At 56.7% G+C, this 18,065-nt stretch overlaps 1 protein-coding gene across 1 annotated transcript; it reads right to left on the bottom strand.

Annotated features, from left to right (window-relative positions):
• Positions 1-12,284: 12,284 nt before the first annotated feature.
• On the bottom strand, positions 12,285-18,059 carry INHBB (inhibin subunit beta B). The gene is made up of 2 exons (XM_025855143.2): positions 17,567-18,059; positions 12,285-15,041 (listed from the first exon to the last, which is right to left on the bottom strand). The coding sequence occupies exons 1-2, from the start codon at positions 18,012-18,014 to the stop codon at positions 14,266-14,268; spliced, it is 1,224 nt and encodes a 407-aa protein (XP_025710928.1). The 5' UTR covers positions 18,015-18,059; the 3' UTR covers positions 12,285-14,265.
• Positions 18,060-18,065: the final 6 nt, after the last annotated feature.

Genomic DNA, 18,065 nt, shown 5'->3' with positions numbered 1-18,065 from the left:
AGGAAGGAAGGAAGGAAGGAAGGAAGGAAGGAAGGAAGGAAGGAAGGGTGATTATTCCTTTGAAGAGGCACTCTTGCATCAATTTATTCTGCCAAAAGCCCTGACGAATCAGGTTTTGGGACATGAACTGGGGCAAGGCCTCAAGGAGGGAGTGCGGGAGGAGGGGAGGTCATGAGGATGGTGTGAGAGGCAGGGATTTCGTGGGCACCTCCCCTGGAAGGTTGACCTTCTGGAGGCCTGGCTGGGGGTGAAGGAAGCCAGGGGAGCGGGGAGCACTCCAAGGCCAAGGCCACCCACGGTGGGGTCTTTGCTCCTCCTGCCTCTACTTTCTAAAACACCTTTCCCTCTAGCCTCTTCCCTGGCCAGCAAGACCTGACTCACAGACCACCTCCTCCAGGAAGACTTCCCTATACCTCTGCCCCCTGGCCTCTGGGCAGGGTTAGGTGCCCTCCTGTGGCTCCTACAGGAGCCTCCTGGGTCCCAGACAAAGAACTGTGAAGATATGATGGAAGAAGTCTCATGCATGCATTTAGGACCCTGTCTAGCCCCCAGAAAGCCCTCAGTAAACAGCCACTGTACAGACCCCCGCTCTCCTTCTTATTCCTGGCTCACCTGGATTCCCCTGCGTGAGTCTCCACTGGTCTTCTTTCAGTTCCCTACTCTGGCCTAGGCACTGCCCACTCCTTTGGGTTCTGCCTACCAGTTACGAAGGGCCTCCACATAAGGCAGAGCAGTTTTATGAAAGCCTTTAGAGATAGATGCCAAGCATTTCCGGCCGGTCCTCGTGCCTGTCCAGCCCCTCCTCAGCCCATAGATCCCAGAGCCCCACTTGGCAAGGGTCCAGGCTCCAAGCCTTTCTAGAGCCCCCCAGCTGCTTGGTCTGGGGCCTTGAGGCAACTGCAGGACAGGCAGGAACTCATGGTGCCTATGTTTCATTGAGTAATTGTAGAAGAAAGGGAGTTGGGAAAATCCCCACTCAGTGCCTGGCAGAGAGAGCATGCTCGGATCGTGCAGGTTCACATCTCCCTCCAGGCCTGTAAGGAGAAGGGGGTGGCTCTTCTAGATGGGGCCCAGGTGAGTGTGAGTCCTGCAGACCCTACCCAACCAGCTGGCCTGGGCCAGGCTGTTCTTCGAGGTGACCCAGCCTCAGGCAGACCTGGCGTCCACAGTGGGAACATCGACCTTCTCTCGGGAGGATCCTTGGGCAACGCATTCCCTTAGGGGCCACCCTTGGCATCATTTCCAGGGTTTCTCGGGCTAGTTGTGACATCTGTTTCTGGATTCAGTTCCAAGTGAGGTCTGACATCTGAAGGGGCAGGGCACATACACCCACTCACTCACAGAGAGAACTTCATAGGTGCAGAAGGCCAACACGAGGTGTGCCTTTGAGCATCTGGCCCCCTGGAGAGGAGGTGAGGTCAGTGGGCAAGAGGAAGCTGCTGGCTACCGCCAAGGGGCTTCTAGGGGCGCGTTGGTGGGCTTTTTGCATTTTTAAAAAGTTTTATTTGTGGCAAAATATATGTAACAGAAAATTTACCACCTTAACCATTTTTTATAAAGAATTTATTTATTTGAGAGAGAGAGCACATGAGAGAGAGCATGAGTGGGGGTGGGGGGGGAGCAGCAGTGGGAGAGGGAGAAGCAGGCTTCCCGCTGAGCAGGGAGCCTGACGCGAGGCTCGATCCCAGGACCCTGAGATCACGACCTGAGCAGAAGGCAGACGTTTCACCGACTGAACTCCCCCAGGCGCCTCGCACCTTAACCATTTTTAAATGTACAGTTCAGCCTTAAGTATACTCACACTGTTGCGTAGCCATCACCACCATGCACCTCCAGACTTTTTGCGTACTCCCCAACTGAAACTCTACCCATTGAACAACAACTCCCCAGACCCCCTCCCCCAGCCCCTGGCAACCACCCCTTCTACTTTCTGCCTCTATGAATTTGACTATGAATTTGACCACCCTAGGTACCTCATATAAATTGAATTATACAGTATTTGTCTTTCTGTGACTGGCTTATTTCATTTAGAATAACATCCTCAAGTTTCACCCATGTTGTGGCACGTGTCCGAATTTCCTTCCTTTTGAAGGCTGAAGAATACTCCATTACGAATACATCACATTTCGTTTATCCACTCATCTGTCTTTGGGCACCTGGGCTGCTTCCACCTTTTGGCTCCCGTGAATAATGCTGTTTTGAACACGGGTGTATGAATACCTCTTCGAGCCCCTGCTTTCCATGCTTTTGGTTACCTACCCAGGAGTGGGATTCCTGGATCATATGGTAGTTCTATTTTGCCACCTGCTTCCCAAGCTTTCTCTAGCCCCACCCTGTGCCGGGCACTGGGAGGGCTCTGAGGAATCACAGAGTGTACCCTCAGCCCTCTAGGACCCTTTCTTCTAAATGTTTAGGAGACACTCACTCATTGTGAACTTTCACATTTAGCGGACTGTGACTGTCTTAGCCAAGGTCATGTGTCCTCTTCTGCACCGCCCCCCCTTCAACACTGGAAGGTCCTAGATGTATGGTGGCCTCTCAGGAGGGGCTTCCAGAAGGAGGACGGAGGAGAAAGGCTACAGTGGCCTCCTGGGACATCTGCCCAGGCAAAGGGGCATCTAGATCAGTGGTCGGCTAACTTTTCCTATAAAGGGTCAGGTTCATGCAAAATTATCCTTCTTTTGATTTGTTTTCAACCATTTAAAAATGTAAAAACCATTTGTAGTCTTGTGCATTCGGCCCACTGGCCATAGTTTACCAAACCCTGTTCTGGAATTGATGTGGCATTGGGAGGGCACCGGGCCCCGCTCTGCCCATGGGGCGAGACATTCCTCGAGCTCTCTTCGGGAGTCAGGCAGCCCCCGGGCAACCTGGTTCCACGGGGGAGCATGGCTTTGATAGTGAGCAGTGCCAGCGTTGGCCCTCAGGGTCCCTTAGCATGGCTCACCAATCCGTGTCTGGCTCTGTGTCCTCTGAATCCATGGGCATCTACTAAAGGAGAAGATTCGCGACTGAAGATAGGGAATAAGATACCGTGAACTGTTGGGGAAATGGGGCTGGAATGCTTTAGGATTTCCTAAAACAGTCCCAGAACCTTATCTCAGCCTTGACCTGGAAGGAGGCTCACTGTCATCCTGGTGGCCCTGATGGGGCTAGCCTGGGCTCTCCAAGCCCGGGGGCAGGCAGGAGGAGAGGTTTGCCCAGTTCCCCAGAATAAGCCAACTTCATGAGGCCCTGCAGGGTGCAGACCCCACAGGCCGGAGCCCCGTGTCCCCTGGGACCTGAGACTTCCTTGTGGCTCTTCCCTATCAGATGGTGTGATCCTGGGCAAACCACGCTGTCTGCTCTTGGGTTTCTTCACCTGTAGGATAGAAATAATAATACTCCCTAGAGCCCTGGGGGATTAGTTGGGTGAAAATGTGTCAAGGGTTTAGAAGAGTTCTTGGCATATTAGGAGCACTCAATCAGTGGGAGCTATTATTATTATTATCTCATTTAATCCACACAATTAGCCAGTCAGGTAAACACTATTATTAGCCCCATCGTACGAGGGAACTGAAGAGGTTAAGTAACTAGCCGTAGGGCACACAGCTAGGACAGGGTGGGGCTCGAGCGTGGAAAGCCACACCACTATCTACCTAGCTCTTAGCCACTGGCCTGTGTGGGTTTCCCCTCTTGGGAAACCAGGGGAGCAGAGAGCCCTGGGCCCAGGGAGGACTCTGCAGGAAGGTGCCCTGGGGTGATGTGGCCCATACCTGCCTCCTCCAGAGAGTCTTTCTTTGCGCTCCCACAGCCCTACCTCTTGCCTTCAGGCACCATGCACACACTGCTGTGTATCACAGGCCAGGCGAGGATCACATCTTGGAGGGTCAGACTGCTTAGGAGGGACCCTGTAGCCCTGTGCGCAGAGCAAGCACCAGGCAAGAGTCTGGGCTGCTCAGTTGAGCTGCATTAGCTGCGGGGCCTCAGGCAAGTCTGCAACCTCTGTGTACCACGGTTATCCCTCTACAGAATGAGAGATTGGATGGGCTTCTCTACAGTTCTATGATCTAACCAGCCTCTGACACATCTTCTGCTTTCAGCAACCGGTCCCCCCACCCCCACCTCCCCCAACACTAAATCTTGGGGCCTGCCCTCCCATGACTCACAGAAGACGGAACCAGAATGGGGGCCTTTTTTAACTTTTACCCGGAAGTTCCCCCCCCCTGGGGCCCCCCCCCCCCCACCTCTCCAACACCAAGCCAGCATAGATATCTCTTGGCTCACCGAGCCACTCATTTCTCCCTGCCTACTCCAAGACGGGCCATAGGTGAGAGCCCATCCCAGCCTGGTGCTCAGAAGAGGTGAAACACTGTGTGAAGGGACCATTCTGTCCTACCACTGTGGCTAAAGCCACGGCATCCCCAGCCGCCAAGGGACACAGAATAATCCCGTAAGTGGATGTCAAGGGGAGGCCCGGTCTCTGCCTGGGAGGAAGTTCACATGAAGTTCACGTGAAGCCGGCTCAAGATAACCTGCCCCTCTGAACACAGCTCTCCCCACCCCGCCCCGGAGCCCCGGGGCCTTGTCTTTCCCAAGGGAATGGCTGTTGGCCGTGGCAGGGGCCTGTGGGAGCTGCAGGTGACTGTCCTCAAGGAGAGAGGAGTGCTGGCTCTGGGGTTCTGACACATAATAGGCACTTAGGAAATGAAGTGAGAAAAAAACAAGGAATGACTCAAGAAATGAAGGAATGAATGAATGAATGAATGAATGAACCATCTAGTCCAATCCAATATCAAGGGAGAAAAGTCTAGGCTAGAGAGGGCAAAAAACGTGCCTGAGATCACAGGCTCGAGGGGCCGGGATAAAGCAGTTGGCCAGCAGCTATTTCCCGAGAGCACCTGCTATGTGCCGGGCACGGATCCCGCACTGGGGATGCAGCGGTGTGCAAGCAGACAGCCCCCTGCCCTGGTGAGGCTTACAGCCCGCTTCCGGAGTCCAGCTCCCTGACCCCACATCCGGGGCCCTTCCTCACACCGAAATAACAAAGAGGACCCACTGCCCTGGGGCCTTGCTCAGACCCCCTGGGGAGAGGGTGGTGGGCTGGCCAGCAGAGCTGACTGGGCACCATGCACCTTCCACTCCTCCTCGGCACAGTCGGAGCATTAATTACTAATGCTGAAATACTTGACACTCATTACTGTGCCAGTCACCTGCGGGGGAGCGGGGCCCACATTAACCAATTCATCTTCCAGTGATTGATTAATTAAAGCTGAGCTTTTATAAGACACCCTCGGGGGGCAAACCACACTTTCCCGGGAGTGGAAGACCAAGGCAGGGAGGGATGCCTTCTTCAGGGTGCCACGAGCCCCTGGGGGAGGGCAGGAAGCCCACATGGACACTTTATTGGAGCCCAAGCTCTTGGTTGCCACCCAGGCAGATGGGCATTGCATTTGCCCAGGGCAACAGCAGAAGCTTGTATATGAGGGAGAGCCTCACCACGAAGCCCGAACACTCAGGGCAAATTACAGGTCTTTTGAAATGCTATTGCATGAGTCACCTGTGGGGCATGGGGTGCTCTTAAAAGGGAGAAAAATAACAAAGGCGTGGTTAGGAGCGCTAGCTTTGGGTCTTAGCCAGCTGAACCTCTCCCCGGGTCCTGCTGGCCCCCCTCCGCCTCGGTTGCTCCATCAGGGAAATGGGTGAGTGGAGTCAGACCTCTCCCCCTGAGCATGACTGTGTTCCTTCATTTAACAGTTGTGTGTGGAGCCCTAATTCTGTCCCAGCCTCAGGACGGTGCAGTGGTGAATAAGACAGACCGCACCTTCCCTAGCGTCCAGGAAGGTATGTGGGTGACCATGCAAGTAAGACTGGAGAGGAGGATCCTGAGTCTTGGGAGTCAGGGCTCCGACTCCAGAGCCCTAAAGGGTGAAGCACAATTACCCAAGAGGGGGAGAAAGGGTGTTGGGGGCAGGAAAGGGCACTGGGAAGCACAGAGGTGAAGGTGGTTAGCTGCAGACGAGAACTGAAGGCTCAGTGTGGCAGGCAAGGAGGGGCCTGAGAGCTCCAGGTGGGGAGGTAAGCAGCAGGCCTGGGGCCCTAGTGAGCCCATGAGCCACCAGACTTCTTCCTGGGGCCGTGGGGCCCTGGAAGGATTTTATATAGGGGAGCGACAGGGTCCACCAAGTATTACGTAAAATATTACCCGGGAGAGGTGGGAGAATGCCATGAGTATGTTTTGGAAAAAGACCTGTGATCCGCCAACTGCAGTGTTGGCCTGTGCCTGCCACCACCCAAACAGGCCCTCTGACGGCCAGGGCCCTTCCTAGTTCCCACAAAGGTACGACTTATTTACAGTAGGTCTAAGGTGTCACCCCCCTCCCCAGGGATTTATGCACCTGAAGGCCCCTTGCCTGCGCAGTTAGTCCTGAAAGGGTCACTGAAGCTACTCTCAGGCAGGGAAGGTGGAGGCCTGGACGGAGCTGCAGGGAGTCCCCGGGGCCTGCCCCACAGCAGGGAAGTTCGGCGCAGTCTCAGAGCCAGTGCGGCCTGCTTACCTGCTCAGGGAGCTCCGAGGTCCTGGAAGTGGGAGGTGGCCCCAGGGAGCCTCATCTGTGGATGGGGTGAACGGCAATGACTTACCTCCCTCCCAGGGCTCCTGTGAGAAGTGAGGTGACACCCCAAAGCCCCAACACAGAACCAGACCACCCCCAGAATGTCCCCTGAGGCCTGGGGCCGTACTCCTACTGGGTCAACGACAGGGCTCCCAAGTGGCCTAAAAACCAGGTCTCTTCCATGAGGCTCCGAGTTTCCCAGGGGGTGGAGATGTCTGTCAGATTCTCTCTCTCTCTCTCTCACACACACACATGCACGCACGCATGCACGCACGTGCCCACCCACACACCCACGGGGGGCCAAGAAGACTCTCCCCTTCCCACCGGAGGACCCCAGAGCTTTGTGCTCTACCCAAATGCCCCACAGTAATGAGGAAGGGGAGTGAGTCGGGCAAACTCAGCCCTCCCACACCCTTCATTCCAGACCAGGGCTGGAATTAGCACCCAGGAACCCACCCCATGCTCACCACCATCCCTGAAGCTGGGGAGGGAGACACAGGGCTGAAAGGGGCTGGGCAGGGGAGGCACAGGGAAGAGAGGTCGGCTGGGAGGCCTGTTGGGAAGAAGGAGGTGGGGAGGGGGCAGAACAGGAGCCTGCCTGGAGGGGGAGGGAGAGCGCTAGCAGAAATGTCTGACTACACAAAAACCCCTGAGCTGATGTGGATTTGGACGGTCCCTGTAATTGGGTGTGGGGAGTAATGTCTCCTCCTGCAATCCTCTCTCTCTGCCCCACTCTCTCCCCTGCCTCAGTGAGGGGGTCTAAGAACCCATCCTTGAAATCCCACTTGCAAACGTGCCCAGTGTGCATTTTCGCAGTGCCTCTGTGGGTCTTTGCCCCCATCGGATTCTCTGGGGGTCTGCAGTGACCTCAGACAGGTCCCCATGTCTGCTCATGGAGTGGCCCTTCTCACCAGGTGGGATCTGCAAGGTGGGCAGGCACCCGGAGGGAGAGGGAGGGCTGGGGGACAGCTGAAGGCTTCTAAAGAGCCTCTCTAGGCTGCACCCAGCAGCAGCCCCCGGTCCCCTTGGCCCTAGAGCAGGTGTCCCTCCTACCTTCTCCTCCATCTCCCCCAGCCCCTTGGGGTTCAAGGGCCCCGAAGTTCTCTTGAGAACACTGAAGGGAGAGGAGACAGCCTCTGGAAGGCCACAGATACCATCCACCCTTGGAATAGCTATGAGGCTTCCAACAAGACAGTCTACTTCCTGAGCCTCACCTCCTCATCAGTAAAATGGGTACACCTCACCTGCCCAATGGGGAGGTTGTAAAGATTAACCAGTGTTGTGAAGCATTACAGCTGATGGCTGTAAATTCTCCATAAATGTTAGCTAACATCATCAGCGTCACAGCCCCTGTGAATATTCATTGAATGAGTAACTAAGGACGAAAGAGGTGTATCCCAGAGGGCCTCTCGGAGGAAGGGCGGGGCTCTGGCAGGACACCCCACACCATCCTTAACACAGGGAAGCCTGCTGGAGAACAGCAACCACACCAGATCCTGGCCCTATTCTAAGTACCTCAACGCTCACGACACCCCCTGAGCCTCTGGGCCCCATGACGGGACTGTCATTGCCCCCATTTTACAGATGAGGACTCTGAGAGGCTAGGTCCGGCTGTGATCACAAAACCAGGTGGGCGGGCCCTGAGCACATGCTTCCAGAGCCTCTGCTCCCAGAAGATTGTCCAGACCGTGCACCTGGTGCACCCACCCCCCCATCCCCACCCCTGCCACCACCAGACCCAGAGGCAAAGTCACCAGCTTCCTGCCGCTCCCTTCCTACTGGGCTTTCCTCAATCCATAGTCTGTTTTCCAAGAATCAGGCCAGCAGCCATCTCACCCACCTGGCCATGGAGGGAGTAGGGATGGTGCATGGATGACGGTCCCCATAGCCAGAGAGAAGAACAGCTCCACGTACAAGCGCCATTGATGTGCTAGGCTGGAGTCTTGGACAGGAGTTGTGGGGGGGCGGCGGGTAGAGCAGAGAAAACCCTGAGCCCCAGCCTCTCCTCTCTTCCAGGTAGGCCCCAGAACAGTTGTGTTTTCCCTTACCCCTCCCTCTGGGCAGCCCAGTGGCTGTAAGTGACTTTGGAAACAGCTCCTGGGGGGGCAAATCTCAGCTCTGCAGCTTATGAGCTGTGCCACCTTCAGTGAATGGCTTTCTCAGCCTTAATCTTTTCATCTGTAAAATGGGGACCAGCGTACCTGCTCCCCCTCCAACAGGGATGGTTATGAGGACCGAACTGATGATCCCCCACACAGAAGAACGGGCCCCCAGGAAAATGTTCGTGGAGTGATGGAATGACTGGCCAGATGGTACCATTCTACTTCTAAAGCGAGGCTTCAGGGATGCAGGGACATCATGGCGACACCCCCCCACCTCCACCCCCGGCATTGAGTGGCCAGGGCAGGGCAATAGGAGCGGTGACACCACACTGAAGGCAACTGGACAGGCCCCAGCAATGGTGTCTGTGCCCCCTGACCCAACATGGGGATGATCTAGACCCCAACGGCAGGGGGGCTCGCCAGCCACGGGCCAAATTTACAAATATAACTACCCCGATGACAAAGCGTATGGCAGGCCAGGCGTGTCACCTCATGATGAGAAGGCACGCAAAAATGGCAAGAAATACACACAACCAACCATGCGACCACAGCCCGCCATCACAGCCTCCCAGCCCACGTGGCCTCACACTCCACCCCACACACAAACTCCCGCACACAGCCTCAGAGGCAGCCAACCACACACCTCCAGCTCCCACACACAGTCTCGCACCCCCACAGCTCCCATGCAGTCGTATCTGCAGTCATACCACCTCACCCCCAGGTCCCCATCCACTCCCACTAACAGCCATCCCCGCCCCCTACACCCCAGGGCTCACCCCCGACGGCTCACCCACAGCCCCCACGGGCTGCCGGAGCCTGCCACACCCGCCCGACTTAGACCCATGCCTTACCTACGACAGGTGCAGCTCCTCGTGCAAGGCCCACAGGTAACTCACCATGTCTCAAAACATCCCACTGGAAGCTGAGTACAGGCTGGGATTCCTCCAGGAGCCTCTGCCCACAGGAAGGGTGTTGGCTTTCTGCTCCTTTGCCCACACAGGCATACTTTCTTTGGCCCGTAGTGGTCTTCATGGCTTGGTGGGGACCTAGGCCCACCCTTCCTTGTCCCTGCCCTTGAAGAAGGTCTAGGCAGCGGCAGGGATGCTCTGCCAGGCTCCTTACGGGGTTCCCAGCAAGAATTCCCACAGGGCCTTGCAGAGGGCATGCTAGGCGTGCGCTGGGCAAGCCTGAGTGCCAGGTGAGGCAGGGGCCCAGCTATGGTGCAAGAGCTGCCCGAGGCCCTCTCCCGGACCCTGTCTGGAGCGGCGGTAGGGACCCTAGCAGGACCATGCATGCAAGCTCTGACATGTAACAGGCCCTCCTAAATGCTGCCTCCACCCTGGGCTGGGCAGCAGGGGACCCACTGTGTGCTCCACTCTGAGCCAAACTCTCAGAGGGCTGGGAGGGAAAACAGACATAGGACCCCCCTGGAGCCTCTGCTCAGTGGACCCTCCGTCTGCCCATCTGGGAAATGGGGGAGAACAGAAGGGTGGTGGGTGTGGCATATGGGGGCTCTCCTCACCGTACCTGGCGCCCTATCCTCCACCTCAGACTTGGCTCCACCAAGTCCCTCAGGACTCAGGGCATGTCTGAAGGTCAGCCAAGGATGAATGGGACAAGGTGGGATCTCACCAATCACAATGGGTGGGTGGTGGAGACATCCGAGGCAGATCAGGTAGCCTGGCTGGCCCTGCCTGACCCGTTGTTCCTATGAGAGGCTAAAGGCCTGGTGGCCTGAAGAAGGGAAAGAGGGATACAAGGGAAGGAAGAGTTACCTTAAAGCTGACCAGGAGGGCTCAGGGGCAGAAGCGCTGGACCTGGAAGGCAGTGTGGGCAGCTTACTCTCTGGCCTGCAGTGTGGGGCTCCAGGGACATCCCCAGGGAGAAGTGGGCCCTCAGGCCAGGCCCACTGGGAAGACAGAGGCAGAAAATGGGAAAGAGCAGTAGGCAGAAAAGGACTGAGAACTGAATGAGAAAGAAGGAACAGGGGCACCTCTGGCCACAGAAGCATGGGAAGGAAGCAGCATGTCCCTACTGGACAAAGAACACTCAGCCCTGGGACTGGGGACGCAGGCCTCTCCTCACTGCACCTGTCAGGAAAAGTTACTGCTAACTACCATTGTCCCAGCAGGGCCAGAGCCCACAGGGACCCCTGCCAGCAAAGGGCAGCAGAGCACCGCTCAGAGACCGTGTCCTGCCAGCCCACTGGCCTCATGGCCTCAGAGCCCCAGACCCTTCCTGGGGCTGCTGTGGGATCCATGGGCCACCCTGTGACGCTCAGCCCCAGAGGTGGGCCCCAGAGGTGCTCGTATCCAAACACCCTGGTGCCTCGCGCTGCCCATCCTGGAGGCTGCCAGCGAAAATTCCTGGGCCACGGGTGGGCAGCGGCTGGACTGAGGGCCTAGAGCAACGAGCAGTGGGATGATGTAGCCCACCGTAGAGAAGCAGCTGGACCCTGACTTACACCCCAAATGCCCAGGCCAGGCCTGTCTTTATGACATTTTCTTCTTTGCCCCTATTAACTTGTATAGTATCTGAAGAGCTTGCAGATCAATAAACACACCCCTCGGGACCAAAGCCTGGCAGAACAGTAGCTCTCTCAGATAGGCAAAGGATGGAAACAGAGAGAGGCCGGATACGGCCTCCTGCCACCAGCAGGCTGTGCCAATTGAGATATATCCCTCCCGCCAACCACAGCCTCCTTCGGTTTCCCCATCGTTACCTTAAAGGGGTTAGACCAATCGGCAAGGCCCCGCCTGCTCAAATGTCCTGAGATTTTCTGGGAAGACCACACGTGGCCCAAAAACCAAGGAGCGAACCCAGGGCCTAAGATGAAGGCACGGCCTTTGGGCTGCCGTCCTCCCAGGGGAACAGGTGGGCCAGCTGGGGCACCTGGCCTCCAGTGCCCAGCGTGCCTGTCCCAGCTCTGTGACTTAGGCAAGCTCCGAACCTCTCTGAGCCTCAGATTCCAAGCTCTGGAAAATGAAGATGAAACCATGTCCCAGAAAGCATGATATCAAACAGCCCTTAGTGGGGATGTCAAGTCCTACCTGCCACGGGAGTTGGACCTTTGTCACTACTAAAAGCAGCACCAACCACCTACTCCCAGTTCAAATCCCAGCAGGCAAGGACAAGGCCTTGTTTCTGTTCACCCTTCTGTCCTAAGCTCCTAGCCTCTTCCGGGTTACAGTCACCCAGGTTAGTGAATGGAGGCGGGCACGGAGGTCAGGTGGGCTTCACCCTTCCAGGTTTTACATTTCCTTCCAGGGATGGAGGGGGGCTTAACCGGCACTTTCAAGTGGTTATAGATGTGGCTTAAGTAGTACGTAATTAGTCTTGGGACCGGGAGGGTAAACAAATGTGTAATTCATGAATTTGCTAATTGTCCTTCATTTTGATCTTCTGCCATTTTTCCTAGACTCTCTGACTGACATCCGTGCTCGTGGCAAGGACTCAGAGAGTGCCGGGAGCGAGCCTCGGAGGCCGGGGGACATCAAAGCTGGACGCCCGGCCCACGCCCTCCTCCCGGCCACCGCCTCCAGCCCACGCCCCACCGCCCCCCGCACACCACACAAGGCAGGAAGCCCGTGGCACTCAATCTTTTATTTTCTTAAACTGTACACAGATGTAAAATACTTTAACAGCAAGTCTATGGGAAAATTGTTTGGTTTTAAATTATTATGAAACAGAACCTAAGGGGAGCTTTATTAAATAAACATAAAGGTGGGGATTTAAGGACGCACACCTGCATTCTACCATAGTCATTTTTTCTGTACCTTCTGGGTGTGTAAAGATAGAAAAGACACATCAAACTGAATAAACAAAATCCATTTATACCCTGAAACGTTGGCAGGCCACTCAAGGGATTGTTCAGAACGTCTACCTCACAGAAGATGGCCTCACCATCTAATAAAAATTAAAACTGATCTGTTGGCCTCTTTGGTTCCAAAATTATGTATAATACATTTAACTGTATTTTTTTTTGCTGCTATAAAAATAACTTCTTTTTTCAAATGGCAGTTTCTGACTAATCATGCAACTAAATCAGTGCAAACATTAAAAGCAATCATTCGCTTAAAAAAGAAGCAAAGGATTTCATTTCAAGTATAAAAAATATAAAAAGTCGTACGAGTCCAGTTTCGTCTAGTGTGGGTCAACCCTTTAAATTGCATAGTTCACGCGGCACTTGGGCATCTGGGGGCAAGCGAGTTCAGTGCTCTGCCAAGGGCCACTCCTGGACACACGCAGATGGGCAAGTGCTAGATCATGTGCATTCAGGCAAGTCGGCAAGTGCTAGGAGGGGCAGGCGGGCAGGTGCGAGCAGGCGGGGGCCACATCCATGGCCGGCCCTGGTGGCCGGGACCCACGCGGGCAACTTCTGCAAAGCAGCTGAAAGCCTTCCCCAGCTCTCCAAGACCGGCTACACCGCTCCCCTCCCACAAACCCTGCTGGGGTAGGGGTGGGAGGGCACCCACCCCTAACACCAGCATTTCCAGAATGCCTCCACTCCACCATTTCCTCCTCTGGGCTCATGCCCTTGCCCAGGGGTCATTTCCACCCCTATCCCAACCAGGCCTAGAGGAATATCCCCAGTGAAGGGTACAGATTGCAACTCTTTTTTTCTTCCCATGTAAAACAATTCAAATCTTAACTTAAAAGGTCATACCTGGTAGAAAAGTCCCTTTTCAATGATACAACCGGAATGCATGACCTGTCTGTCAACTGCTAGTGATCAGTTAAAGCATCAAATTAAGACCCTTCTCCTCGCCCTCCCTCCCTCCCCCCAAAACAAACACACATAGAAGTCACGCCAGGGACCCAAGCGACAGTCAAACGGTCATTGCCACGGCTCCATGGTCTCTGGCAGGTTGTGTCCATTCTGGGCCTCTTTCCCCTCTACAAGGGTGGGAAAAGACCGGCTTCCCCTGGTCCTGCAGCATGAAGGATCCCAGGCAGGGAAGGAAGCCAACATGCCTGAGCCAGGAGATGCTGAGGCATGGCAGGCCTTGCACACCAGCAAAGGGGGACACGCAGCCTTCCTGCCTGTCTGCACGCTCCCCACCCCCGCTTCTGCTTTTCCTTTCTGTGGCTCCCGTGCTCTCTCTCTCTCTCTCTTTCTGTGTGTGTGTCTCTGTCTTTGTGCTTTTATGTGTGCTCGGAAGGCGCGATTCAGAGTGGCCGGGCCAGCTGGTGGGAATGGTGGCTGCTCACCCCATTCTCTCCCACCGACAGGCATTTGTAGCTAAGCTGCCATTTGTCACCGCATCCATTTGCTGGTATCCCAGAGGCTGCTGTGTGGGTGGCAGGATGCGTCTGGCTGTGCGTGTCTACGTGTGCATTTGAAAGCATCTCATGTCAGTTGAGGGTTCTTGCTCTGGCTTTGACTGATTGCTCGATGAAGTAGTAGAAAAAGATTTCAGGCCTCGCGCTGGCACCTTCTGGGCAGCCCGATGCAAGGATGGCGCTCTGCGGCTGGGCAGCCAGTTCCCACAGGGGCTGCAAGGAGCCATGCCGGGGGGCCCCCCCACCCTCGCACCCCGCCACCGCCGCCGCTGCAGCCCTGCCGCGGGTCAGGCGCAGCCGCACTCCTCCACGATCATGTTGGGCACGTCCCGCTTGACGATGTTGTACTCGTCGTCGAAGTAGAGCATGGACATGGTGCTCAGCTTGGTGGGGATGCAGCAGGAGTTGACCGTGCCAGGGTTGAGGCCCCGCATGCGGTACTGGTTGACCACGGCCGTGTGGAAGGAGGAGGCGGAGCCGGGGACCCCCGCCAGGTAGGCCGGGCAGCTGCCCTCACAGTAGTTCCCGTAGTAGCCGGTGGGTGCGATGATCCAGTCGTTCCAGCCGATGAGGCGGAAGTCGATGAAGAACTGCTGCCTGCAACAGAGGTTGGTCCGGCCATCGCACTCCAGGCCCCGCTTGCGGATGCGGTGTCTGCTGTCCCCCAGCCGGGCCTGCACCACCACAAAGGGCCGGTGCGACTCCTCGCCGGGGTCCACGAACACAGGCAGCACGGCCAGCTCCTGGCAGCCGTCACACTGCACGTCCAGGTTGAGCCGCCGCTCGCCGCGCTCAAACAAGGCCCGCATGGCCTCGGTGAGCGGAAAGGTGTGCCAGCCACTGCGCTTGAGGTCCACCTTCTTCTCCACCACGTTCCACCGGTCGCCGTGGCCCTGCTCCTGGAAGTACACCTTGACGCGCACCTTCCTGCGGCCGCCCTTCTCCAGGACGTAGGGCAGGAGCTTCAGGTAGAGCCACAGGCTGGCCTGCACCACAAACAGGTTCTGGTTGCCCTCGTTGGAGACGAAGAAGTACAGGCGGACCCGGGAGGAGGCGAGGCCATCTGCGGAGAAGTGGGAGAGCAGGCCAAGTTAAATCAAGGAGAACACGAGGCAATGGGGAAAGAGACTCCGCTGCATGATGCTGGAATGCGAACTTGCCACGCAGCTGGAAGACGTTATTGACCAGAAACACTGTTCCTGGGGCCAGGGCCTCTGACTGGAACCTGGGAGAGGCAGAGAAAATCGTTTTCCATTGAGAAACCCCGACCAGCTTGGAGCTGGAGGGTCCAGGCCTATAAAATCCTGCCTCACCTCTCCCAGGCCAGGGCTCCCTGGAGACAGGCTGTCAGGCCTCAAAGCTCAACAGAGGAACTTGTCAGGAGGCCAAGATCTTAACAAGTTGTTATGGGTATCTGTGAAATCTGAAAAACAAAACCAGGATCTCACTGAGGATTTTGGGGTGGGTTGTTTCAGTAGAGAGGTTGGGTTTTTTTTTCTTTCTTTTTTTTTTTTTTTTGGTAACTCAGGGCATTGCAAAATCAAGCTGAGCCACCTACCGCCTCTTCCCAGTGTTTACCTAAGCATGATCTGATCCAACCCCCAGTGGAACCTCCACTGCAAACAAGCGAGCTCTGCTCAGATTTCTGACACAGGAACGTGTGCTTTGCAGGCTGCAAAGTGCAGCCCTTGGTTCTGACTAGTTCCAAGGGACAGGACATTCAGCCTTGAAACTTGAGGTCCACTCCTTTCATGAGACTCTGGCTCCCCATTAATGGCACGTTCAAAATCGCCAAGGAAAAGGGGAACTGGCTTGTTAGTTTCCTCCATAATTCAGCTCCAAAAGAAGAGACGCCCATGCCAACTGAGACACAACTACTCTCTCATGGTACATTTCAGTGACTCTTCTGACAATCTGTACTTTTTTCTTCCTCCCCCCCCCCCACAGGAAGAACAAATAAGGCAACTGTGTGACCACGGCTGGTTTCATCAAACCTCCTACCACTGCCCTGCAGCCCCCTCCTCAGGCCTTGCCTGGCCCCTCTAACAACACTGACATCTGACTTTGAAATGGGGGAAAGTGCAGCCTTAAAAGCTGGTCTTGGACGAGCTGCCTGTGACCTGAATCTGTTATTTATAAGTCAAAGAGCTGGCTCCGTGAAACGGACCAGAAATATACCAGCCCCCGCTGTCATTTTGTGCCACCGGGACCAAAAGGCCTCCTCGACCTTCCAGAATCACATTTCTACTCTGGGCCCCAAAGCACCTTTTAATCCAAGCTCTCTAATTGCATGTCGAGCTTTCCCTGACTCGGTCGGACAGCTAAAACAGCAATGCATTTCTTTCTAAGCACAAACCAGCCCGATTGTCTCTGCTTTTCTCCACACCCGGCCATGCAAAACTTTTCATCCCTTTTCATCCCCAGGCGGCACCAGGACCGTCTGCCTGCTGCCTGGGAGGGTGGGGGGCATTTTCAGCCTGGTGACACAACCGCTCCCCCCCCCCCCAACAAGCTCCCTGCCCACCCCCGCCCTGCCCGCACCAGGGCTTCCCCCTCCGCGACCTTCTCCGCAGTCCCCTCGGCACAAATGGGGCTGAGCTCCAGGCACAAAAGCCAGCCTGGCTCATTCAAGTCCTGAAAAGGACAGCGGAGTGGAAAGCACTTGCAGCATTTCAGCGCGGGTACATTTTCCTCCTTCTTTTAAAGTTCCGAAAGATTTTCTGTCTCTCGATTATTATATTTAGACAGTGGTAGAAATTTGCAATCCAGGGCCGGGAGAAAATTCCGGAAAGGACTCCTACCCTTTGTTAACTACGAACTCTGCGGCTCTCAGGCGAGGGGGCTGCTGCCGCTGCCAGGCGAGCCGAGAGGCACGGGGCTGCCCCCGAGCCGCGTCTTTCTCTGCGTAAATGATGGGACCTGTTGAGAAGCCTGCCTTCCGCCCGATTCCAGTGCCCACACAATCGGAAGAGAGGTTGCCTAGCTCTCCCCAGTGAGGCTTCAGCAATCCTGGCAAGCCCACGCTGCCCGGCGATGGAAGCGGCCCCGGGGCCTCTCACGCAGGCACACACACACACACACACACACACACACACACACACTCATATACACACACACACACACACACACACACACACACTTACTTCTCCGGCCCACGGATATCAACAAGCACACACATCTCCAACCACACTGCTAAGCCTACACTCCGATCGTGGGAAACAAAAACATTAAGCAATCACCAAGCAAGTGCCCGCGGAGCCAGGGCCGCACGCATCTGCCGGGAGGGGGATGCGCGCCCAGAGGCGCTGAGGCCCCGATTTCAGAAAGCAGGGGTGGAGGGCAAGGCGCTCAGCGGCGGGGACAGGGGGAGCAGGAAGGGGTGTGCTGCCTGGGCGGCGGCGGGAGGGAGAAGGACGGCAACTGGGATGGGGCGCACAGGGCCAGAGGGGAGCGGCAGGGCCGGGAGTCCGCGTTGCCCCCAGGGTGCGCTGGCTGCGGTGGCCAGACGGGCAAGGAGAAGGGGGTGGGAGAGGGTGAGAGGGGATGGGGAGCGAGGGCCGCAGCTGGCCGCCAGTGGGACCAACCCACCTGTCTCGGCGAAGCTGATGATCTCGGAGACGCGCTCCTGGCCGTCTGCGCCCGGGCTGGCGTGGCCGTCGAGGTGCGGGATCTCCACGCGGCCGTCTTCGCGCACCTTGCCCGCGTGCAGCTTGCGCAGGGCCGTGACCATGGCGGCCTTGGGCACGGCGTGCGTGATGTTGGGCCGGCCCCGCATCTGCAGGCGGCTCAAGATGTGCCGCTTCACCGCCTCCAGGAAGTCGCCGTCCACCCGGCCCAGCTCCTCGGGCCGCCGGAAGCCGCCGCACGACGTGCAGGTGTCCTGCGAGCCGCCGGGGGCTCCGGGCGGCGGGGGCGGCGGCGGCGCGGCGGGCGACGGCGGGGGCGTGGGCGAGCCCCAGGCCTCGGGCCCCAGCCAGCCGGCCGCCAGCAGCAAAAGGCAGGCGGCCCCCAGCGCCCGACCGGGCAGCCCGTCCATGGTGCGCCGCTGGCGACGAGGGCGCCCGCCGCGAGGCGAGCCGAGCCGAGC

Source organism: Callorhinus ursinus, unplaced genomic scaffold (assembly GCF_003265705.2).
Source record: "Callorhinus ursinus isolate GAN/ISIS: 27379988/994484 unplaced genomic scaffold, GSC_fseal_2.0 scaffold2, whole genome shotgun sequence".
In the NCBI taxonomy this organism is placed as follows: Eukaryota; Metazoa; Chordata; class Mammalia; order Carnivora; family Otariidae; genus Callorhinus; species Callorhinus ursinus.
Note: the sequence above shows the minus strand (reverse complement) of the source record. Positions and strands in the feature narration are given on the sequence as shown.